The 24,981-nt window shown below is 36.5% G+C and overlaps 1 protein-coding gene and 1 long non-coding RNA gene across 30 annotated transcripts in view; one reads left to right on the top strand and one right to left on the bottom strand.

Moving 5' to 3' along the window:
* Positions 1 to 24,981, bottom strand: part of COL25A1 (collagen type XXV alpha 1 chain) — a 505,896-nt gene that overhangs the window by 106,375 nt on the left and 374,540 nt on the right. For all 29 annotated transcript variants that reach the window (XR_001902741.3, XR_647184.4, XR_647185.4 and 26 more), the window contains 2 exons: positions 8,083 to 8,109; positions 5,696 to 5,740 (listed from right to left, as the gene is read on the bottom strand). Coding sequence is in view for 25 of the 29 variants with exons in the window: in XM_021938695.2 (XP_021794387.2) it covers positions 5,696 to 5,740; positions 8,083 to 8,109 (72 nt within the window). In the remaining 4 variants the exon portion in view is untranslated. The remainder of the gene's footprint in view (positions 1 to 5,695; positions 5,741 to 8,082; positions 8,110 to 24,981) is intronic.
* On the top strand, positions 1,847 to 24,167 carry LOC110743310. Its single transcript, XR_002522149.2, has 3 exons — positions 1,847 to 2,459; positions 4,287 to 4,358; positions 24,128 to 24,167. It is a non-coding gene; the product is annotated as an uncharacterized LOC110743310 (long non-coding RNA).

The following is a 24,981-nucleotide window of genomic DNA, read 5'->3' as shown; positions in this document are numbered from 1 at the left end:
ATTGTTGTAAGATACTTTCCTTGAACTATTAACTAATCTGGAATCATCAATCAATCACTTAATTTAGTCTCAATATCTTTTCTTAAAGTTTAGCATTAGAAAGTCACAAATATATTGCGTAATAAATTACTGGGTAAATTCTGCTAAAGGAAAATTTTAAGCTAATTAACTAGAAAACAAAAACAGCCCTACATGTTGAAAACCTTCAGGAATGTAGGTAGCAATAAATATATAAATAAATAACAAAAAAACCTGTGTTTAGTGTTTATAGTAAGTGAACAGGGAATAAAAAATATCAGATTTATTGTATTGTCCACTGCATAGATTTGAATCAATGGCTTAAGCTTTGAAAGTCTAAGAGCTTCAATTTATCTGTTCTCTAAATATACTTACAATAAAAATGCCATTAAAAGTATGCTGTAAAGGTTAATGTCAGTGAAGAACTGTGTGACCCAGGTATAAGAGATAAAAAGAAATTTCAAATGTCATAACTGTAAACTAATTAAAATTTAATGTTACTTAAAAATCACATAGCTATTTGTGATGGATTCATAGGTGATACATTCATATCAATTTTTAAATTTATGTTATATTTGAAGTTTTAAAAATAACAATAAACTCTAGAAAGCACTTAAAATTGCATGAATCAAGATCATCTGATATTTATCTTTTGGTTTGGAAACAATCCCTATGACTCTGCAGGCCTCAGAAAAATTCTAGCTTACATAGACATAAAAAATTTCATTTTAATCCTGAAAATCTTCAACATTATTTTTGTAGTAATCAAGAGACAAGGATGTGAATTAAGAGGAGTAAAAATAAGACTTTGTATGGACTTCATCTATCTCGAGCTCCTTTTTTTTTTTTTTTTAAGATGGAGTTTTGCTCTTGTTGCCCAGGCTAGAGTGCAATGGCGCAATCTTGGCTCACTGCAACCTCCACCTCCAGGGTTCAAGTGATTCTCCTGCCTCAGCCTCCCGAGTAGCTGGGATTACAGGCATGCACCACCATGCCCCACTAATTTTGCATTTTTAGTAGAGATGGGGTTTCTCCATGTTGGTCAGGCTGGTCTCGAACTCCCGACCTCAGGTGATCCACCCGTCTCGGCCTCCCAAAGTGTTGGGATTACAGGCGTGAGCCACCGCGCCCGGCCTCCAGCTCATCTTTCACGGCATTTGCACAGTGTTGGGCACTAATTGCTATTCAAATAAACTGTCATAGTGATTATCTGTTCTTATGGATGCTAAGAAAGATGTAAATCAGGAAAAAGTAGAAAAATACAGAGTTTTAATAACACCTTTTAACAGTTCAGATTTTTAAAAACTGACATAAGTATGTAAACAAAAATTGTAGACAGCAATCTATTTTGCCAAATAATTCTTCACTTTAAAAACACGTTTCGACCATAAAATAGCTCACATTTCTCCAGAGTATTTGAAGTAGGAACTAACTGATCAATATTCAAATATACATCACTTCATGTATTATGTGTGTGTGTGTTTGTATGCATGCACTCATGTACACACACATGGTGGGGGAAAGAATACATTATGGAGGATAAATAAAATGTTAGTTATATGTTTAAACCAACAAGATCTTCAGGAGAATTACATTATTTTTGTGTTCAATATAGTTAGCCAAAGAAGAAATAGATAACATTTTATATTTTTAGGTAGGATTTGCATTAGATCTGCCCTAACTGCTTGGTTGGTGGAAACAAGTCCAAATTATGAAAACATCAGCTTTCAGAATTGGGAACAGAGGATGCTGAAAGCTAGTTGCATTGGAAACAAGACATGGGGGATGGGGGACTTTTTGTGTACTCATAGTATCTCTGAGAAACTTAGGGATAAATTGGTACAGCTTCTGCTCTCATTTTACAAATGAAGCCCCTTTGAATGCAGAGAGAAAAGGAGTCCTTCAAAGGCTACACAAGAGGTGAAAGAGTACAGAGTGTTCTGACGCCAGGACAGGGATCCTACATCAGCCCGCTGGTGACTGTGCTTTCATAATAATGTGAAACGTGTCTTGTATCTATAGCAGTGACATTCCAACCACCCAGTCCTTAAGAGCTGGGGCCCTTAGTCCTTAGGGTCAGGGAGACAGCCAGGGTACAGAGAACACATTCTACCTCTATGTATAATTCTGCATATTCATTTCCTCTCTGTGAGGAATTCAACTGGCTTTTCCTCCCTGCTTGAATGTAAGTCTAGGGCTCATTTGCTGACACTTTTTTTTTTTTTTTTTTGAGACAGGGTCTCACTATGTTGCCCACGCTGGAGTGCAGTGGCACGATCATGGCTCACTGTAACCCTGAACTCCTGGGCTCAAGCGATCCTCCCACCTTGGCCTCCCAAAGTGTTGGGATTACAAGCATGAGCCACTGTGTCCAGCCTGCTGAAATTCTTAAGGCATGAGAATACTACTGGAGGAATATGTTGCCTAATTAATACTACAAGGTCTGTCTCTATAGTGTACACTGGAACCTTAGAAAGGTTAAGTGACTGGCCCAAATGAGGACATTCTCTCTCAGATGCAGAGATCATGCCCTTTTCTCTGTACCACACTGCCTCCTACATTTCACAGAAGGATGCTCTGTAGCCCTTCATAGGTTGTGATGCCAGAAGGGGCAAGATTGGAGTCTAATACCATGCCACTGCTTAAGCAAGTCCTTTCTCTTAATGAAAAACCACTATAAAAATAAATATTTAGATTAGCAATCAAGGTGATCAAAATGTAAAATATAATGTGTAGGAAAAATGTCACGCCAAGTTTATGTGCTAAGGCCTTCACCTATTTTGCCATCCTGAATGGATGGACAATGTTCTATGGGAAACAGAGCATTTTTGTCTTCTTTTTTTCTTTCTCTCTCTCTTTCTTTTTTTTCAAATAGAGACAGGGTTTCACCATGTTGCCCAGGTTGGTCTCCAGCTCCTGAGCTTAGGCAATCCTCCTGCCTTAGCCTCTAAAAATGCTGGGATTATAGGCATGGGACACTACGCCTGGCCAGTGTTTTCTTAAAAAAGTATACTTTTCTTTCTTTTTTTCAAACGTAAGAAGAGAAGTTTTTATTCCCCAGGGGTTTTTTTTTGTTTTTTGTTTTTTGAGTTTTTTGGCCATATTTCTTACTTTTTTCTTTTTAAGAGATAGGATCTCACTATGGTGCCCAGGCCAGACTCAAGCAATCCTTCTGCCTCAGTGCCCCCAAGTAGCTGGATATTATTTGCTATATTTCTGATGGCTTAGAAATTATATCCTCCCCTAACCACTGTCTGAAAACTTTTCTAAGTATCAAAAGTACTCTTTTGGAAAAAGCAAAATTGTATTGGAGAAGAAAATGTTTTCTCAAGACAATTTAAGGATATTGAGGTGCTCTTACTAAAAAAAAATTATGTCATTGTAAGCTCCTTTCTTAGAAAAACAAATTCTAGAGTTCAAGACTCCAGAAAAACAAAGTCTAGAGTTCAAAAAAATTGTTTAAAAACAAATTCTAGAGTTAATTTCATATGCTCATATGCTCTAAGTACATAAAATTATTACTCTATTGCCAGTTTTGTTTTTACTAAGTGACCTGCTGTTTCAGTGAAGGAGACTCGTGTTTTTTACACTTTCTTTTCCTAAAAATGATACAGCAAATATTACAAATGTTAAGTAATGACTAGACCTAACAGAAATTCCATACACAAAGCTTTAGGTTCAGTTCTCTGAAGGAGGGAAAACAAATTTAAATTACATTTTGCTGATGCCTTCATAAAAGTGTGAAATCATTTCATTTCCCTGGGTTTTACAGAAAACACTTTTAAAATGCCACAAAGATGTATAACAAGACATAAAACTGCAAATATTAACTGTCTATTTCCTTGAAATATAATTTAAACTTGGTGACTAGGACAAGAAAATGTCACATTCCTTTCTCTTGCTAAGGAAATTGCATATTTCCTTTGCAAAAATAAAGAATATGCAGTCTTCAAAAGGTATATGTGACAGTTTTAAAGTTGTTTTGTTTCACGTTAAAAGTTTCTATAAAGTTTCATGATTGTCTCAAAGTTGAAAAATGAAAAGAAACAAAGAAGAAAAAGGAAAACATTTATTAACCTTAGGCATACAAGTTTTGTTTTTCACCAATGTCAAAAACAGTATTTATGCCATATCTGTATTTTGTTCTTTCTAAATGTTATCTTGAGTTATATAATTTTCAGATCCATCTGAGAATGAATACACTTTTAAATTTTTGCTTAGGTTTCCCTCCGTGATCTGCAATATTCTAAATCTTCTGTCTTTGCCAGGATTTGTGAAGCAAACGGATATGCATTTTACTAAGTGGAAAATGTAGCTGTGACATGGATGGTTAACTACCGGTGAGTGTGCGGTGTTTGGTTTATGGACTAAAGGACACCATAAGCCTTGGCTGAGAACATTAATTTCATGTGGGAATTGAGTACTTCTGGGAACAGAGAGCCTCTTAAAAACATAGATTAACTGAATATTCAGAACTCCACTGAACTGAAGTGAAGGAAAAGTTTAATGGTAATATCAAATACAGTCTAAAGACTTTACATCTATTTACTCCCTTAACTCTCATTGACTCTATTAGGTAGGCACCGCCATTGTCTCCCTTTACCAATGAGAAACTGAGGCCAGAGAATTCCAAGGACTTTGCCAAAATTCACACAGCCTCTGAGTGGTAGACTCATGCTCTTAGCAACTTACTAGGTTTAAAGTTGTGGTTGTTTATGTCTTATTGACAGAAAGAAAAGATGGATGTGATGGAAAACATCACAAGGAGTATTTATTGCATCTGAAAGGGTTGAGTTACGTATGATTTCAGAATTTGGTCCAGAGTACGTGGATTTAAAATACTCTGGGAAGGCAAGATAATGGGTCACAGGGTATAAAAGGGCCAGGCCAAGAACTCTGAGGAAGACAGGAAAGTCCCTCGCTCAGCTCCCTGGCTCCTGACGGACTGGCTCAGCAATGGGCTTTGTCAGCGACCACAATGGCTTTCCTGGTTTCTGTGAAGGTTCCAGGCTAAAGAGCCAGTCAGGGATGTTGAGGAACTATGCTTTGTCCACCTAGTAAGTATGTTGCAGGAGTAAATGTATACAACACATAGACATGTGTATGTAGAGTGTATTGTTGTTTCTTTCACTTTACTTTTTCCCCTCATTATTAACAGTACAATAAAAGTGTATGTAATACCAAAGCCGGACAAACCTATTTAATTTCTACTTTTGCTTAACAGTGAAAAGAGCTTCCTTCTGGATTCAGAAAGTTTTACTAGTTCCTTCTATGAGAATAACTTTTGTTAGCCAATTATTAATACATATTAGTTTTACCACGACCAGAATAAACTAAAGTGCATTTTGTTTATCACAATCAATGTTAAACATAAATTTTTCCAATTCCATATCTATTTATGAGAAAGATATAGTTGCATCACATACATAATTTACTGAACAGTAACACATCCAAAATACTTGAAATGGAAAATTTTCAAAGAATTCCTGACTCTTTAATGCATCTTTAAAAATTAAACTAATTTGGTCATTTGTAGCACAATCTTCCTGTATTTCAAAAGTATACGTAGTGTTTTTATAAGCATATAAGCTTATTACTAACATTATGAACTAGAATAATTTTGTGATTTCAATGGTCACCAAGTTATTTTTTAAATACAATATTTTATAGAACGCACCTTTTGCCCATTCATCCCTGGAATTCCAGGTGCTCCAGTAGAACCCTAAAGAGACACATGATTAAATTCAGTTGATATCATACACAAAATATTTCAATTCTAAATTTATATTGTATTAGTTATGTAAGCCTTGCTAAATCATTTCTAGGAAGTTTTATTTTTCAGACCTTATCCACTATGTTCAAATATATAATGTAAGCAGATTCCTCAAGCTTCTCCAGAAACTACAGAGTTAAAATTAAAACTTGCTTCTAAGTATCCACTTAACTTTAATATGTTTTAAAGAAATTTACATGATAAATTGATCATACCTATCAGAGGGCCACATGGCCCTAAATTTTCATGTTTTTAAGAATAAATAGGCTTAGTTCCATCTGGAAAACGCCTATCAGTAGCAGTAACACTTGCATTTAATGAGTTAAAATACCATAAAACAAAAGGTAATTAAAATAACAACCATTTATTCTGCAGTTAAATAAGGGACCCATGTCGTAAACTCAAATTTGTTGTATTTTAAGCATTTTTCTCCCAGACTTTCAAGGAGTAAGTTTAAGCCACATGAATGTGAATATGTCTTCCAGAGTGACTCAAAAAGGTGTAAAAAATGTTATACACTGACCAGGAACAACACAACTTCTTTACAAAAATAGTTAAGGTGTGTGTGTGTGAGCACGTGTGGGCATGTGTGTGCACATGCATAGTGGCGTGAGTATGAATGATTGGACATAGATGGGTGAGCTGGAGAATAAGAAAGCTAATTATTACCTGAGAAAAATCTATGACATTTAACTGGATACAGAAACATTAGCAAATATTTTCAAACAGTGATGTCATTTCCCTCCATTACACCTTCCATTTAGGCTCTGGAGAAACCATTTTAAATACAATGTGCTTATTCTTTGTCTAAAACTGGAAAACAGATTTTTCTTAGTAGATGTATGATATTACATTTCTTTAATAATAACGGGGAAAATATATTTTTTTAAAATAGCAATTATAGACCAAAAACTCCCCTGAAAAGTAGTCTACTGAAAAAACAGTAATTGTAACGAAAACAAATTGAGATGGCAAGTTCCTTAGTGCGTTCGGTGATTATATTGAATGGGTCATTAAAGGACTTCCCGAAGCCTGAAGCAGTAATTTTATCCTGGTCGTATGTGGATTAGAGTAGCTTTACAATTTCACACCATGCTTAATAGAGACATTATTGCAAAGGACAAAGTGTTCCTATGCACAAGTTGTCTCGCAACCCATGGACTTTTACTTGGTTTGTAGGATTATGTTTCAACAGATGCCACATGCCCAGTGCTTGGGGGATAAAAAGTCTCTATCTTTGATGGATTCCAAAGATAAAGAATAATCACTTTTCCACCTGTTATAATACAATTGTTTTCTTTAGTTTTCCGCGGGTTAAATACCCCCCTCCCCGATTGAGGGGTATAAGGATGGGGGAATGAGGAATTAGTGATATTTTGTTGGCAAAATGCCATCTATTTGCTATTAAGATATTTACTACTATAGGATAGGTGTAATTTTGCAAACCCTAGATCTTCTCCATCAGAATTTGAAAAAAAAAATTTGTTTTTGAGACCAAGTTTTGCTCTGTCTAACCCAGGCTGGAGTGTAGTGGCACAATCTCAGCTCACTGCAGCCTCTGCCGCCCAGGTTCAAGCAATTCTCCTGTCTCAGCCTCCTGAGTAGCTGGGACTACAGGCGTGTGCCACCACACCCAGCTATTTTTGTATTTTTAGTAGAGAAGGGGTTTCACCATGTTAGCCAAGCTAGTCTCTAACTCTTAACCTCAGGTGATCCAACCGCCTCAGCTTCTCAAAGTGTTGGGATTACAGGCGTGAGCCACTGCATCTGGCCTCTCCATCAGAATTTAATGGTCAATTCTGATGATTGTGGATAACAATGAAATGACTATCAGGAAGTCACTTTTCACGTTACCTCAGCAAGAAGGACACCAATAGGCCACTTGAATATAGTGAACCCAGTAATATCCTTTTTTTCGGCTCAGTTCCCTGGCCGTTTGGCAATCACATAATTGAGGAAGGCCATGCATTCATTTTGCAATATCAAATTATCTTTCACATTTTAAATTTTGTCATAATGTTTTACCAGTATTTGAATTAAAAATTCAGTAACGGACAAGTTCAGCAGACAACTTAAAAAGAGTCTGCTCTGGATTTGTTGAATTTTTTATAATGGAGTCAATTAGACATCTAATGCTCACATTATATGACTGTATTTTTAGAAAGCAGAATGCACAAACCAGACTAACTGCTTCAGCATGGCTTACAGTAGCTAATTTCATTCACCTCTCCTGCTTGCCATTAGGTCATGAGAGCATAATTACTTTCACAGTATTGTTGTTTATACTCTACCTTTTGTCCTGGAGGCCCTAGAGGACCCTAAAAAAGAAAAATAATTCAATTAACATAATATTACAGCCACTTAAGCTTAGATGACCAATTTAAACTGTCCTATTCTCTAAGATTCTCTTTGCTCTACTGAACTATGTTGACATTTCATATATCAGGAAAAAAAAGGAAAGAAAAATTTCAGTTTGAACTACTACATGGATCTTTTCTTCTAATTTTCTTGTGAAAAACATTAAGCATATAGAGCAGGATTCTGATTTGTCCTCGCTATTAAAAAATAATCTTTGCTGTTCCAGCACGTGTTGTTTTTTAAAAAAATACCTATAAATGTATCACATTAATCTCATTTAAAAGGCTGAAAATACAGTCCTTAGAAGCAGTTAAAATGCAATGTAGTTTTTCAGTAAATGGACACATTAGATGACTTCTGCGCCTGCAAATCTTCAGTAAGCAGATTTGCAAAGGAAATAATTGAATGCCATCACAAAGAAACATGTTTTTTTGTTTTTTTGTTTTTTTTTCTCTATTCTTCCTCTTAGGAAATATAGTCAACTAACCTGCACAAAAACTTGTTTACAAACTAGGGGAGGCCAGTGTCAACTATGATACCGAGTATATACTAGAAAAGGGAACAAAAGATGCTGTCAGTTGTTTCTTAGACTAAAATACTGGGTGGAGGAGATTTAGTGAGATGAATGAGAATATTTATACAGCATGGAAATGCAGCAGTTTTGAGATTTAGCAGTTTTTCAACCACAAAGTCAGTGTTGGGATTCTCTTGGCTTTATTTAGAGCAAGGCATGGCTTTGAGACAGTGGAAAATAACTCAAAGAGATATAGCTATATTTCTATTTGTATCTATTTTAAAATATAACTATTAAGCATTTTCTTCCAGTTCTTTCAAAAATATTTTTTAGTATGTTTCAGCAAAGTTATAGACACTCATCATTTCATGTTAAAAGCTCTTTATTCCATGACATTTAACTAACGACCAGCTTATTTTCAGTGTGTGACATTTCAGTTAATCAGCATGTTGCATGCCTACTCTATAACACTAAATAAAACACTAGGGTGGTTGTTAGAGGAAGATCTGTTCATGCATCCTTTTTATTAAAAATATATAATGTTTAGGAACATTCAGAGAATCTGTTCCTCATGTTATTTTGCAATCCTCACAGGAAGACTAACAATTTCCTCATATAATCAGCTTTAGGTTATTGAAAGTACACTGTGCAATATTGCCTTTATATATTTCTATTTAATTTACTCAACTAACCAACTGTTTAATGAGCTTGTTATTTGCTTTATCTGTGTGGTCAGACATTCTCTCTACTTATCTCACTCCCTCTATTTAAAATTCTCCCTGTTTTAGATTTTGCAAAGAAAATAGAGACTATCAAGTGTAAATTCCCTCGACATCTTGTCTCTCATCAAACCAAATGTATGTGTACCTCTTTCCTGTATCAGGGGAAGAAGAGCCCCTCCTCCTATACAAGGCAAATTCATCTGGTATACTCTGGAATCCATCCTTGTCTCTGTCCTCAGGGATCTTTTGCAATCAGTTACCCCTGCATCTGTATCAGAGGCTCCACTTCTTCACTAGTTCTTCCCCTTAGCATATAAACATATTTAATCATTTCCTCACTTGGGTAAATTGTTTGGGAAGTAAATGTTCATGTTATCATACCAAGTAAGGGCAGAATTTGGAGGTTGTGGTGATAGGAGATCTGAGAATCAAGAAAGGACTTGGGTTTTATCATTGTCTATCATTCCATTTTCTCCAGTGTCTCTAGAGTCCTTTACTTCTTAAAATGTTGACGTTAGAAAGGAAATCATAGAACAAGGAGTTCATTAATTCAGTATTTAGACTGAGAATGTGTATGTTCAATTCACAAAGGCTTGTTTCCCACTGTAAACCTAACTGCCACTTGAAAAAAAATGTTGTTCACTAAAATTGTCTCTTTCATCACATTGATATATAACCCTGGAAGGGGATATTTCAAATGAAAATAAGAGTGAATTCTACATCAAGTATTTTAATTAGAGAATAACATATCTGATATTTTCTAATTTGGTCTCTGTTGCATAATCACATAAAATCAGAGATTTAGAATGACTAATCATAACTCTGAAATTCATAAAATTAAATAAGTTGTATATTTTAACACAATATTTAATGAAAATCTAAGGATGGCTACAAAGACAATATTTTCCTTCACTGTTAGGAAACTACTGCTGCTTCTGGTAACTTCTAAAAATAAAAGCAGTTTTTAAGATTTAACATTAATTTTAAATTGGGAATACATGTCTTACAGAATTTTCATAACTATGCTGCCAAGAATATATTCACAGTTACCAGAAATGTGCATATACTTCTTTTATCTCTCTGGCAGGAAAAATGGTAGAGATCTAACAAGAGTATCATCCATTACTAGGGGGTGACCTGGGATTAAGGCAGAATAAAATATAGGACACTTAAGTACAGACAGGCAGACAGACACACACACACACACACCACACACAGACACGTGTGCATGCATGCACACATCCAGAAATACTAGTTATTTTTACTGAGCAAGATTTTACTTATATACATTTGTTTTGAGTACCCTTAGATTAATAATACCATTATATATCTATAACACTGTGGTAATTAAAGTTAAGCTTACAAATCCAAGTTTCCCTACCCAAAAATTGATTTTCAAATTAGGGTATGTTGCTACCAGTTGGTTAAGATGATTACATTTGATTAGTCTTGCAGTTTTTGGTACAAAGGTAAGTTTATAAAGTAATGGGCAAATACCATAGAAACATTCATTAATTTATCAAATCTTTTTTTTATTTTTGTTTTTCTTTTTGAGACGGGGTCTCACTCTGTTGCCCAGGCTGGAGCGCAGTGGCGTGATCATAGCTCACTGCAGCCTCAAACTCCTGGGCTCAAGCAATCCTCCTGCCTCAGCCTCCCAAGTAGCTGGGACTACAAGCACATGTCACTATGTCTGGCTAAGTTTTTAATGTTTTGTAGAGACAGGGTCTTGCTATATTGCCCAGACTAGTCTCGAACTCCTGACCTCAAACGATCCTCTCACCTTGGCATCCCAAAGTGTTGGGATTACAAGTGTGAGCTACTACACCTAGCCTATCTAATCTTCCTTACACTTGTTTATATTTTCATCCTGCACAACTTGGATGAATCATGCCATAAATTCATTATTCACTCGTCAAACAAATGCTGACTATTCCCAAAATTAAAGTCAATTGTTCTAGTGATTCAAGATTTCTAAAACAATTCCATTATTGTTATCCTCATGATTTAGTAAGTTTGGATCAAGTAGATTTCCAACCTAGAGTCATAATCTTTTCGGTTCATCTTTATTAATCGATGAAGCAGTCCTTCTTTATTTATATTTGCATATACTTTGTATATAACCAGTTAAGATGAAAAAATCTAGTTTTTTTCAAAATAATTTTTTTGCATGTATGTCAAGATTAAAAACTGTAACATACAGAATCTCAACATACTAAGCTACATTTCTTTAAACTCCAGAAACGTCAACTATAATTAGAACCTTAAAATACACCTGTTTAAATACAGGTTCTGGGTGATATAAATTGTAAAAACTTTTTATTGAAGAATTCTGCATCATGCGTATAACTTTATCAAAAAGACAAAAACTCAAAGAGTCACTGAAAAATTCTAAACATGGAGTAACGGCACTAATCTGCATATAAATCTTTATACCAGTTTTAATAATTTTTCAGAAAACACCATGGAAAGTTATGCAAAATAAAGTTCAGATAAAAATTTGTAAACGCAGTAAGAAATTATATAGTATACTTGATTTTCTTTCCAATTTTTCCTCTCCCCTGCTAGATTCCATATCTAAACATTTATGTACAGTATTCAGCATATGGTGAGAAACTTAAAGAAACATGATAGACCTCATGTTGGTGACTTGCTTACCAAAATCATGTTACTCGGGCCTCAGAGTAAAGTTTTACTCCTACTTCAGTCCATCAGATACTTAAGAATATCTCTATGGTCCAGCCCTCTTCTCCAGTCACATTGCTACATTCCTGTTAAACCCATTTCTCGTTCCCTTAGCTAACATAACGTTCACCTAATGACCACCCTGCTTTTGGTCTCCTCCAATCCTTTCTGCACACTGCTGCCTGCGTGAGCTTCCCCTAATAGGTTCATACCTTTCCCATACTTAAATATCTTTCAATGCCTTTTCATAGCCTTTTAGAAGAGTCTGAGATTTGGCAGTAGTTGCAGTTTTCTGCATAAGCCAGGCTTCCATAGTTCTACACCTCTGTCTGTTCCTATAAAAGGCTTTCTTCTCCCCTGTCCTCTCCTGCATCCATTCCAAATATCAGAGCTCAGAGCCCTCACCCTTGGGGTTAGGTGCCTTCTTTTGTTCTCCAAAGCACCCCTATGACGTTTTCCTAGAATTTACCAACAATAATCATAATTGTCTGGTTACTTCTTTACTCACTCTAAATTACCTTTATCATGCACAGTAGCTGGCACATAGTGATTGCTCAGTGAATCATTTTGAGGTTAATTCATTTATTCATTCACATAATAGTTTTTAAGAGCCTACTGGGTGCTATTTTGCTTACAAAATAAGGCAAAACAAAATGACCACTCAGTGAGCACTCAAAACAAAATAAGATAAAAATGCATACCACTGGACTTCATATACTAGTGAATGTAGTAAGACAGTAAACAAATAAAATATAAAATTGTGTCAGGTGGTAAGTGCTAAAGCAAAGAGGGGGATATGGATTGTAAGAAGTAGATGGAATAGTTTAAATTGTGTGTGTGTGTGTGTGCGGGGTGGGGGGGGGGTCATTTAGTGAAGCTCTCAGTGATAAAGAGGTCAGGCAAAGAGCCATGTATATAGAAGGGGGAGGAATATTCCAGGCAAGGGAAGAGCAAATGCAAAGACCAAGAGTTGGGCACATGCTAAGTGTGTTCAAAGAACACCAAGGAGGCTATCAGTGAGTAGCGGGAGATGGGGATACGAACAGGAAAGAACAATTGTATGTGTATGGCCTTGTAGGTACTTGTAAGCACAATGATGTTTACTTTGAGTAGGATAAAAATTAAAGAAATGAATAAATGGATACATAAAGCAAATCAGGTTTTGTTTTGTTTTTTCTTAAACTTTAGACAATAGTGTTTCAAGATAGGAATGGCAGGATTTTTTACTCTTTTTGTTCACCTGACTCATTCTAACATTGCTGGCCTATTCTAATAGCCTCCAGATTACCTCTAATTGCAAGCGTGAGTAGAGGAATTTAGGTCATGACTTCCATATGAATACAGCAAAGACAAAATCATCCAAATTATATGGTATCATTAACAATTGAGAGTGTTGTGTATGTGTATGTAGGCCTACGGTCTCCAATGCACTTCAGAAAACAATTATGCAAACAGTAGATAGAATTATCAACCCAAGTAAATCTTCAAAGTAGGCTGTTAAGAAAAGAATGATGCTGTGACCATTATGCATTGGCTGTACTTTCCAGTTTGTGAACAAAAAAAAAAAAACACACAAAAAGATACATCATGGGATGGAAAAAAATTAATGAATTTTTCTGACACTACTGATGTTAGCACAAATTTGATTGAGGTATTAATTACTTAAACAGGATGCTGAGTTCCTAAATGATGTGCTTTAGGATGCCTCTTGGGACATGTTTTAAGGCAAGTTCTGGTTGCCTGCTATTAGGAAATGATGTAGGGGGCGGACACAGTTCCTGTTCTGTCCCTGATGACTAACAGTAAAATCTGAAGCTCTGAGAGCTGCTGGTCATTTCTGGACACGAGAATATACAACTAGCTTCTGTAATAAAAAACACAGGGAACAAAAAAAGAGGTGGTCCATCTGTGAAAGGGAGGATAAAAGCCCAAAACTATTAAGCCATTTAAAATTATTTCCTTTTCGAGTTAAGAATTTTTCCATGATTTAATAAAAGTTAGGCAAAATGAAGAAAATACTTTTAAAAGTCTAGTTCCAAAGGGAAGAATGATAACACGTATAATCTAACTGATGGAGTCATAAAACATTAGTACCAGACTTTCTCAAGGGTTTGGTACAACAGATTTTAATTACAATTTTTTGAAAGATATTAACCTGGTGTAATGCATCATGAGATCACAAAATACATAAACTTGGTTTATAAAGAGTAAGAGGAAATTTGTCTTACTTAAGAAGGGATCATTTAAGATGCATGTATATAAAATGCCATGTTCTGCTTGGGTGTTTGATGTGGGAAGGTTAAGAAACATAAACTCTAGCCACTATTATATATATGTCTGGAGTGTAATTCAAGTGATGTTTTACAAGATTCGGATTTCATAGCTTAAGTGTGTAGAAATGCCAACTGGAAACTGTTGGGAAATGTTTAGAATATAAGAGAGTGCACTGCAATGTTTTCAATGTAAAAGCTCGTGATTTAGTTGAAGTGGGTATGAAGGAACACAGCATAAACAAGAGCAGAACAAGACAGTGCTGAAAAGGGAGAGCCTCATCTCTTGTTTCAGGTCTTTCATAGATCCTGTCTTCAGTCACACTTCATCATTTATATTTTCCCAAGAAGTCCATATCCTTCTCCAATCAGTCTTCATGTGAAGTTCTTAATCATTCTTCAAGGCCCAGCGGTCATAACTCACTTCCTTCGTGAGCCTTCTCCAGCGCACCCAGACAAAGCTTGTTTTTACCCTTTGTGTTTCTTTAGCACGTTTCAACTGGCTATATTTTAACCTATTTACCTGCTTTAAAAATCCACTTGACTAGATAGCAACTTCCTCAGGCCATATATTTCATATCATCAGCACCTAGATTAGTGCCTAACACATAAATAATTATTGACTAAATGGAAACAATGAATGAATGAATTTAAAAATTATTAAATTCTGTTTACTGGCTTTCCACCATTATTTCAACACTCATACTATCATAACTCTATCACTGAAAGAGTTCCCAGTTTTGAGGCAGTTGTTCTGTTTAAGTATCAGAGATTTTTGTTTCAGTAATATCACCCCATAATTCCTATTATTTGAAAAAGTTCCTCTACAACCCAGAGCCTGTTAGGAAGATGACATGTCATTATATGTATTCATGAGCATTTGATGAAAAAAAGTTCTACATGTGGTAGTTATTTTTTAAAAGAGTAAATTCTTTTTGACTTCTCTATCTCATGTGCTGAATTTTTGAGGAAAATATTAAACCAGGATGATTCATTTATTGGTGTTTCTCAAAATCATGAGGCTATGACCTCTTTAAGGGAGGTCTCTTAAAGCTCAGGAAATTAAAGAAGTAATACATTTTTCTCACCACTTGACAAAACCAGAACCCAAGACTAAATATTGAGCATTAAATACCATAGATTAAAGATAAATCTAGGTATATAAAAATCTATTTTTGATCAGATTCCAAAACAGAGACTCTATATTACCTCTCGCCAGATATCCACACTAAAATTAGCTCACTCCATCTCTTCAAAATATTTAATAAACTGCTTCTTATTGCTAAACCCAAAATGGAAATGATCCGAAAAGAAAGAAAAAATTAACAGGCTTCTCTGCCCTCTGTGATTAAACATACTTCCCTCGAGTACTATAAAGGAAACAAATTTATGGTTCACAAAAGCCTATCACCCTACACTACACTCAGTAAAAAATATTTCCATTTAGCAGTGTAAGTGCTTTTCCTATTTTAAATCAACAATGCTGAGAAACACTGGCTGCTAGAATTTAAATAACTCATGATCCACAGAAAAAGTTCTTAAATTTAAGATTATAATATATAGTCATATCCTATTCAGATCTGTTTTCTACCTAGATGGATCTGGACTGTCTATTAATAACAGAACTTTCTATAATAATAGAAACATTCTATATTGGTCAAACCAATAGGATAGCCACCAATCACATATGGCTACTGAGCACTTGAAATGTGGCCAGTACAATATTTAGATACTGAATTTTAAATTTTATTTATTTATTTATTTATTTTTTATTTTCTACAGGGACTCACTTTATCACCCAGGCTGGAGTGCAGTGGCGTGATCTCGACTTGCTGCAACCTCCACCTCCACCTTCCAGCCTCAAGTGATCCTACTGTCTCAGCCCCACAAGTAGCTGGGACTACAGGCATGAACCATCAAGCCTAATTTTTGTTTTTGTTTGTTTGTTTTGTACAAACGGGTTTTCACCGTGTTGCCCAGGCTGGTCTCAAACTCCTGAGCTCAAGTGATCCACCCACTTGGGCCTCCCAAAGTGCTAGCTCCCAAAGAGCCTGGCCAACTTTAAATTTAAATAGCCATATGTAGCTAATGCTGACTGCATTGAACAGTGCAGATCTAGACAATAGAACACCCAAGACTGAAATCAGTGAATTGGATTCTAGCCTGGTTCCGCCACTAATTATTTTGTAACCTTGGCAGTTTCTTTTTCACTCTGATGTTATTCTGTGAAATGCTAAGCTAAATTATTTCTAAGATTTCTTCTAAACCTTTTATATACTACTTAATAAATAGCCATATGGTGTGACTAGAATTTGGGGCTTTTTTTTTTTTTTTTTTTGAGACCGAGTCTTGCTCTGTCACCTAGGCTGGAGTGCAATGGTGCAACTTTGGCTCACTGCAACCTTCACCTCCCAGGTTCAAGTGAGTCTCCTGCCTCAGCCTCCAGAGTAGCTGGGATTACAGGCACCTACCACCATGCCCAGCTAATTTTTTGTATTTTTAGTAGAGACGGGGTTTCACCATGTTGGCCAGGCTGGTCTCAAACTCCTGACCTCAGGTAATTCACCCACCTCGGTCTCCCAAAGTGTTGGGATTGCAGACGTGAGCCACCGCACCCGGATGGTGTGACTAGAAATTGATGCAATTACTTTTCCATTGTCCTCATGAAAATCATTCTTTTAGTTATAACATGCATATTTATAAGCACATATATACTCCAAATAATCTATAACACATATATAAATATAAAAAGATGCAGGCCGGGCGTGGTGGCTCACACCTGTAATCCCACCACTTTGGGAGGCCTAGGCAAGAGGATTGCTTGAAGCCTGGGCAATACAGCAAGCCTCCATCTCCATAAAACATAAAAATAAAAAAATCCGGGTATGGTGGTGCATGCCTTAGTCCTAGCAACTTGAGAGGCTGAGGCAGGAGGATTCCTTGAACCCGGGAGTTTGAGGCTGAGGTGAGCTGTGATCATGCCACTGCACTGCAGGCCAGGTGACAGAGCAAGAACCTGTCTCTAAAACAAAACAAAAGAAGAAAAAGAAGAGCAATTTTATGTAATTCTGTTGGATTTATCCTGCCCAATCCTACCCTTGGGGCATAATGACATGACATCTATTGGGAGAAAAACATAAAGCTCATTTATTTGTACTAGAGTCTGATTTATTAATTGATTAACTCACATCATTCAGTCATTCTGTTTATTAAACACATTAAGTACCAAAAACTATTATATGATGTGATAAATGCTGTGAAGGAGGGGAGAAGACAGCTTCTAACTTAGCTTGGGGGAGTGTGAAAGTGTATGCATGTGTGTGAGGTTTCCTCAAAGGAGGTGACCAAGCAGCAATCTATTTCTTTTTTGAGGCTCCACTCAGACACATGGATCCTGAACTTCCCTTAGATCTGGCAAGGAGGCTTTTGTCTTGAGCCCATGCTTTAAAGGGCCCTTTTCTGGTTGTGATTCCCAGGGGGTTAGGAATCCATGGGTCTAAGAGAACATGCTTACCCGTACACATACCCTCCACCCTCAGCCCTACCAGCCCCCCAGCCACCTGACCTTCAGGTACTAAGGACTCTGGAATTCTCTGCCCCAGTGACTTGAGCTCACTTCAAAGACTCTGTGTTGCCTCTTCCCAGGCCTGTTCTTCTGAATGTGAACCATACCACTGGTGTGCACCATAACAAATTGGAAGAGAAGGCGAAGAGGTGGGTATTTTGAGGGGGATCGATGAAATTTGGTCCTGTGAGCATTCAAGAACCCTTTATAAAGTTAGAGCCTGAGTCTTATCAAGTTGAGGAATGGAGGAAGGTGCGGGAGAGAAGGGAAGCAGGCCAAGGATAGGACTAGGGCTAGTTACAGCCCTCCTCGTGCCACCACACTGTGGCTTTGAATTCCAAGGAGGGCAAGAATTCTAGATTTGAACTTTCCAAGTCATCATGAGAATATATCTGTAAAGGTTGGAGGATAGAACATATTTTACTGAACAGTTTCATTAGGTTGGTTTATAACTTAAATATTTAGACACTTTGTATAAGGACTCCCATTTTTCCCCTTGCCCTAAAACTTGTACATTTGCCCTAAGTCAGCAAAGGTGAAGCACATTCAAACAGACTTAACTCTATTTTTAAAAATTTCTTCTTTATCTAATGATGAAATATGAGAATTTGATGAGACAGATCAATTATAACTTAGTTAATATTCTCATACAAGAATCACTTACTTTGCTTCAGTAGAACTACAATAAGCTGAATTCTAAAGTTAAAAGCAGTGACAACTAGAGAAGTTGATTATGGTTTTGAGGAAGGAGACAATTTTTAAGACTTTCTTCTATTAAAAGCTTAGTATATGACTGTTCATTGCTTTTAATTATTTACAGAACATATATAATAGATACATATAATATGCATCTGTGCATTCATAATAGAAACAGAGCAGGATGACAGGACTTTAGAGTTGGAAGGGAACTCACACCGTTTAGTTTCATCATTCCTTACAGATGAGGAATCTAAGGCCGAGATACCTTAATTTGCCCAAATGATAGAACTTATTAGACCTTGAGTTTGAGCCACTGTAAAAAATAGTTAATATTAGAGCTGATTCACAGCCTGGAGGTCATTAAGGAAAACAAAATGAAGTAATGAGAGAGGAATACAGACAGAGTCATCTACTCAGCTGTTGAGACTGTCTTTCTGCTACATAATCACGCTCCTAAATCATTGTTGAAAATATTCCCCAAGATGACGTTTTGTTTCCAGGAGACAGAACCAGCTTCAAAGAAGAGTCAAACGTTCCTTCCTATCACCTCACTAAGCGACCTTTAGACACCTCTAGAGAAAAGTCTGTGCACAGAGGAATCAACACAGAGCAGGTCCCCCAAGGCTGGGGAGACACAGCTCCACTGTGTTGATTCTACGGCAGGACTCCCTGGAAGGGGTGGCAGGGCAGTACCAGAAATAGAAGGCATCACTTGTCTGCTTTCTCTGGTCCATTTGAAAAACATACTACAGGCCCTGGGCAAAAGTGCCAAGGAGGTGGGAAGAGCCCTGCAGGTGTGCCATTTATATGTACTTCATGGACAATCAGATTAAGGGAGGCTGGTAAAGCATTAGAATGGTTGCTAAGGCATCTCAGCAGGCAGAGTGCACAACTGAAGGACATGCAGTTTTACCAAATAAGGTTTTGTTGTCAAAATTTCGTCTAGTAACTAACTACAATTAGATGATTTCAGTCATTTTTGTTATTTGTGATTTGAAGGTTTGGGGGTCTTGTTTCCTCTGCCAGATCCAAATCGGGAAGTCTGCTGTTGTCTTTAGTGTCTGCCATCTGTTGATCAAGATAGCAGGCAGATGAAAGCACAGTGAAGGAAAGCCATGAGTTTTAGCAAATCCGTGGGATAGCAATACATTATAAATCGAACACATTTAAAGTAAACCTTTACATACTGGTTATTTCAATTTTATTTTAAATGCAACTGAAACATTTTCATGCTTATGTTATTAATTAATATTTTAAAAACATTATATTCACTTGACCCAAACGTATTAAATGTGTTTACAGGTAAAATTAAAATAAACTAAAAGTATCTGTAAACTGTTTGGACAAAAGTCCAAATTTCACTTTACGGCACTACAACAGCAAATATTTCTGAGTTTTGAACTCTCAGATACCACTAGGGCCCAATGAGGAACATTTTAAGTATTCTTATAATTCAGTAGAAGATAAATGAGTATGTTATGGAGTTTATATATATTTAGGGGAGGAGAAGAAAGGAATAAAGAGTTTCAGAACAGGAAAGTGATTTGGTCTCTGAAACCTTGGATATAGACAATTTGGAACAAAAATAATATACATGAAACTGGAGCTATTTGGTATATTTTTTTCGATACCGTCTATCTTTCACGCTTTTGAAAATTTCTGCATCTGTCAAAGAAAGAAACAGCAAGAATATCGAAAGGAAAGATACCTTTTAAAATACTATTTTAAAAACGATTTAAATTTCTGAAGAACTGAAAGATAAAGATCATTTGTGCTAGGATTCAGAACTTGATCACTTCCAATTATGGTCATTCCTTTGTTTCATTCTTGGGTCTAGTTTTAGAAGATACAGCAGCTCTCTCCTTATTTAGATGGAGTCAAATTTATTTAAGTGCAAGATCTGGGTTTTAAAAGCTCATCCTGAACTTCCTGGAAACCCGAAGGTCATGTTTACAGAATAGATGCATGGCAGGATTAAATAAATGTGGACTCCTTTTTATTCTATCATAGATGCTGTTAATCATCAGATGACTACTTCTGCAATATAAACTATATATCTTAGATTATGAAAACTAATTCCCTACCTGATACACTCATAAAGTTTTTCAAGAGCTAATTTTAGATTGTTTCTAGCTTCTTCATTTCATCATCACAGACATTTTAAATTTATAACAATTCTCTAGCGCCTCTTAAGACCCTTATGTAATCAAGCACTCCTCCATGACACAAACCAACAAATGTAGTGGGGTTTACATAATGTGAAAAAGATGAGAGTAGTGGTATTTATTATCTTTTGTTTGTCTTAATAAGTGGGTGAGAAGGGGAATGTTATGAAAAATTAATAATGTAAGAAGATACGATATATGGGGGACGGCTAAAACAACAACTACAAACAGGACACAAGCAATAAATTACACTCTTAATTGCAGTATTTGACATGTTGTAATTTAATTGGTAGCTATTATTCAACTGTTCTTAGCCCTTACATTTCTTACAGCAGCCTTTCTGTATGCCAAGTTATATCACCAGACATTTGTTTTAATAGTAATACTTCTCATTTATGGAACTCTTTGTGGTTCATAAAACATTTCATATTATCATTTCACTTGCTTCTCACCATAACCCAGTGAGACAGGTAGAATAGGAATTATTACCTACATTTTATAGATCAGTAAAAAGGATCACAGACTATAGTCATATACCACTAAGTAGTTCTAAAACCAGAACTATTGATACAATGTACTTTTCTCCCTAGCAGATTTCAGGTCCCCCCCCCCCCCCCCCCCCCCCCCACAATATGTGAAAGAAAATTTCTAAGTTTCTAAGAAAAATTTCCTCCTCACAATTCCTCAAGGATCTAGAACTAGAATTACCATTTGACCCACCCATCCCATTACTGGGTATAAACCCAAAGGATTATAAATCATACTACTATAAAGACACATGCACACATATGTTTATGGCAGCACTATTCACAATAGCAAAGACTTGGAACCAATCCAAATGTCCATCAATAATGGACTGGATTAAGAAAATGTGGCACATATACACCATGGAATACTATGCAGCCATAAAAAAGGATGAGTTCATGTCCTTTGCAGGCAGGGACATGGATGAAGCTGGAAACCATCATTCTGAGCAAACTATCACAAGGACAGAAAACCAAACACCGCATGTTCTCACTCATAGGTGGGAATTGAATAATGAGATCACTTGGACACAGGGCGGGGAACATCACACACCCGGGCCTGTCAGGGGATGGGGGCTGGGGGAGGGATAGCATTATGAGAAATACCTAACGTAAATGATGAGTTGATGGGTGCAGCAAAACAACATGCACATGTGTACCTATGGATCAAAGCTGCACGTTGTGCACATGTACCCTAGAACTGAAAGTATAATAAAAATAATAATAAAAGAGAGAGAGAAAAAAGAAAAATTTCCACCTCATGGAAACTGCAGTTATATTTCTAGTATCCTCTTCTCTTTTTGGTATGAGTTAAAATATACAGGTGCTGTTCAAGTTAATAAATCATGATTTCTTTTTAAAAAGATAGATTTTTAGATTGGAGAAATATTCATCTTAAACAAATATAAAAAGTAGAAATTCAGTTTGCTGAGAAGAATTAGAGGATTACACTGATTTGCAGAAAGATTCTGAATAGGATTTCTTTAAACAGCAAAATTCCCTAGCACATTCAAAATATGTTGATTCAAGAAAATCTAATTTATACAAAACTTTACAGGAATACATCTGGTATATAAATCCACACTCACCTGTAATTTACTCTAGAGAGAACAACTGAGTGATAATAACAATAACATACTCATATAGTTCTTCATTATATGTTTTAAAGTGCTTTCCCCTAATTTATTGCATTGTCTTTGGCAACCTTTTAAGGCGGTCAGAGAGGGTATTATTATCCTTTCTTCACAGATGAGAAATTGAGAGGTTAAGTGACTTGCCCAAGGTCAGACGGACATTCATTCATTTACTGCTATCAGAATGATGTAGTTTTACCGGGGTAGTCAAGGAAATATGGTTCTTCCTCCTATTTTTTTAAACAAGCTGTGAAAGCCATTAAAACAGAGGTAGATGATCTCACAAATAAAATGTTGAATGAAAGAAGCCAGACACAAAAGTGTACATACTGTAGGATTCGATTACTATAAAATTCAAATGTAGGCAAAACTAATGTATAGTGACAGAAGTCAGGGTGGAGGTTACCTCTGGGGTGGCAACTGGGGGTAAAGAAGGGTTTAAGATAATGTCCTCATTCTTGATCTGGTTTGTATATAGTTTGTTCACTTGGTGAAAATTCACTGGGATATACACTATAATTTGTCACTTTTCTTTATATACATTAAAGAAGTTTTCTCTTTGAAAGGAATCTTACATCTTTAAAAACAGTAATTTTTAAATGCCATTTAGATCACTTAATCTACATATCCTTGAAACATTTGTCATTTCCAGTAGGTTTCTTAAATGCATTTAAAAAATAGGAACATGCACTAAATCATAAGAGTTTAAAGAGTCAAGAAAAGTTTGTAGAAAAAAAAGCCCAGGACTATTTCACCTGAGAAAGTTTTGATATGAAATGGGAACTGGAGCATGCTAAGATATAATGCAAGTGATTTAGGATCAGGTCAAACATTTGTATTTAACTATGTCAAACTGGAAATGGTAAGCAAATGAGATTATATTGTTATTCACACAGTATATCCTGGAGAGCATATGTAATATGTAAAAGAGAATTCCTTGAGTGGAAGATGATAATTTTAAATAAATATATCCATTTTATTTCAGAATATTGTACATTAGGATGCTGTATTAGCTATCAGGGAAAAAAGCCAATGCCAGCGATAAAAATCTGAGTAGTCTGTGCACACCTGGAGACAAACAAAGGCTCCTGAGAAGCCCACATAGCTTTTGATATAAGAATATATGGGAAGAATGTGTTTTCACCATTTTCCAGGACAAAAATTACATGTACTTTCAATTGCTTAAATTAATTTCAAAATTTATATTGTAGTTCTCCCAGAATTCCTCATACTCTATAACTCCATACCACTGAGAGCTAACGCTGCACTTGTATGCAGTTACCACTGATGACAAAGGTTTTAAGTTTTACATATAGACTCTTTTCCGTTCCTTCCACTTTTTTCTTTTTTAAACAAAAACCATTATATCACCAAAAATTATCTGTATTGGCACGGTGGCTCACGCCTGTAATCCCAGCACTTTGGGAGTCCAAGGCAGGTGGATCACAAGGTCAGGAGATCAAGACCATCCTGGCCAACATGGTGAAACCCCATCTCTACTAAAAATACAAAAATTAGCCAGGCGTGCACATGCCTGTAGTCCCAGCTGCTCAGGAAGCTGAGGCAGGAGAATCACTTGAATCCGGGACGCGGAGGTTGCAGTGAGCCGAGATCACGCCACCGCACTCGTCTGGGCGACAGAGCAAGACTCCATCTCAAAAAAAAATAAATGTAAAATAAAATTGTTTCTTGATATTACAGGTCAGGAACAGAATTTCCAGGCAGTGGATGAGATCTGGACCCGGGATGCTTTCATTTCACCAGGGATCCTGCAAAGGCAGCTGTACCTACAGCTGACTTCTCAGGAGAGCTGCGAATGCATCTCAAGCCCAAAGAAGCCTTGCTGATTCCTGACTCTATGCGTTAGTTTCACTAGGACCTACCTGTTTTTTAAATATATATATATATTTAGAAACAGGGTCTCACTGTGTTACCCAGGCTGGTCTCAAACTCCTGGGCTCAAGTGATCCTCCCCTCCCTGGCCTCCCAAAGTGCTAAGTTTCCAGGTATGAACCCCCGTGCCCAGCCTAACATTATGCAGGATGGACAGTGTCAAGCTGATTGTGGTCACCTGTTGGCAACCCGGCACTCTCTGGGCCCACTCCTTCAGTATCCAGGATGAGTGTGAGCCCTCTTCTGGCATTTGGGTTATTAGAGAATTACCCTGTGCTTCCCAACAGTGTTCACATCGTAACAGATTAGAGAGGCAGTTCAGGAGACAGAGAGGAGGGGACAGGAAGAGGTAGGTTGAAGGAATTCCTAACCAAACATCTTTTCTACCAGCAAAAGATAAACAAATCATGGGGAACTGGGACCTATGTGTCTATGAGTAAGTCCATGTGGAATCATTTCAGGACCTTTTTTGTTTGTTTGTTTGTTTGTTTGTTTGTTTTTAAATGACAGAGAACCAAAAGGCACAGCAATTTTTCTCTGGATAGAGATGTTCAACGGTAGAAAAACTCTGAATCGCTGTGCAAGGTTTCCTGTGCGAATTCACTTAGTCAGACCTGATCCCTTTGAAAATGGGATTTCCATTTCTATTTAAGCTAATAGGC

The sequence above is a fragment of the Papio anubis genome, chromosome 3, assembly GCF_008728515.1.
Source record: "Papio anubis isolate 15944 chromosome 3, Panubis1.0, whole genome shotgun sequence".
In the NCBI taxonomy this organism is placed as follows: domain Eukaryota; kingdom Metazoa; phylum Chordata; class Mammalia; order Primates; family Cercopithecidae; genus Papio; species Papio anubis.
Note: the sequence above shows the minus strand (reverse complement) of the source record. Positions and strands in the feature narration are given on the sequence as shown.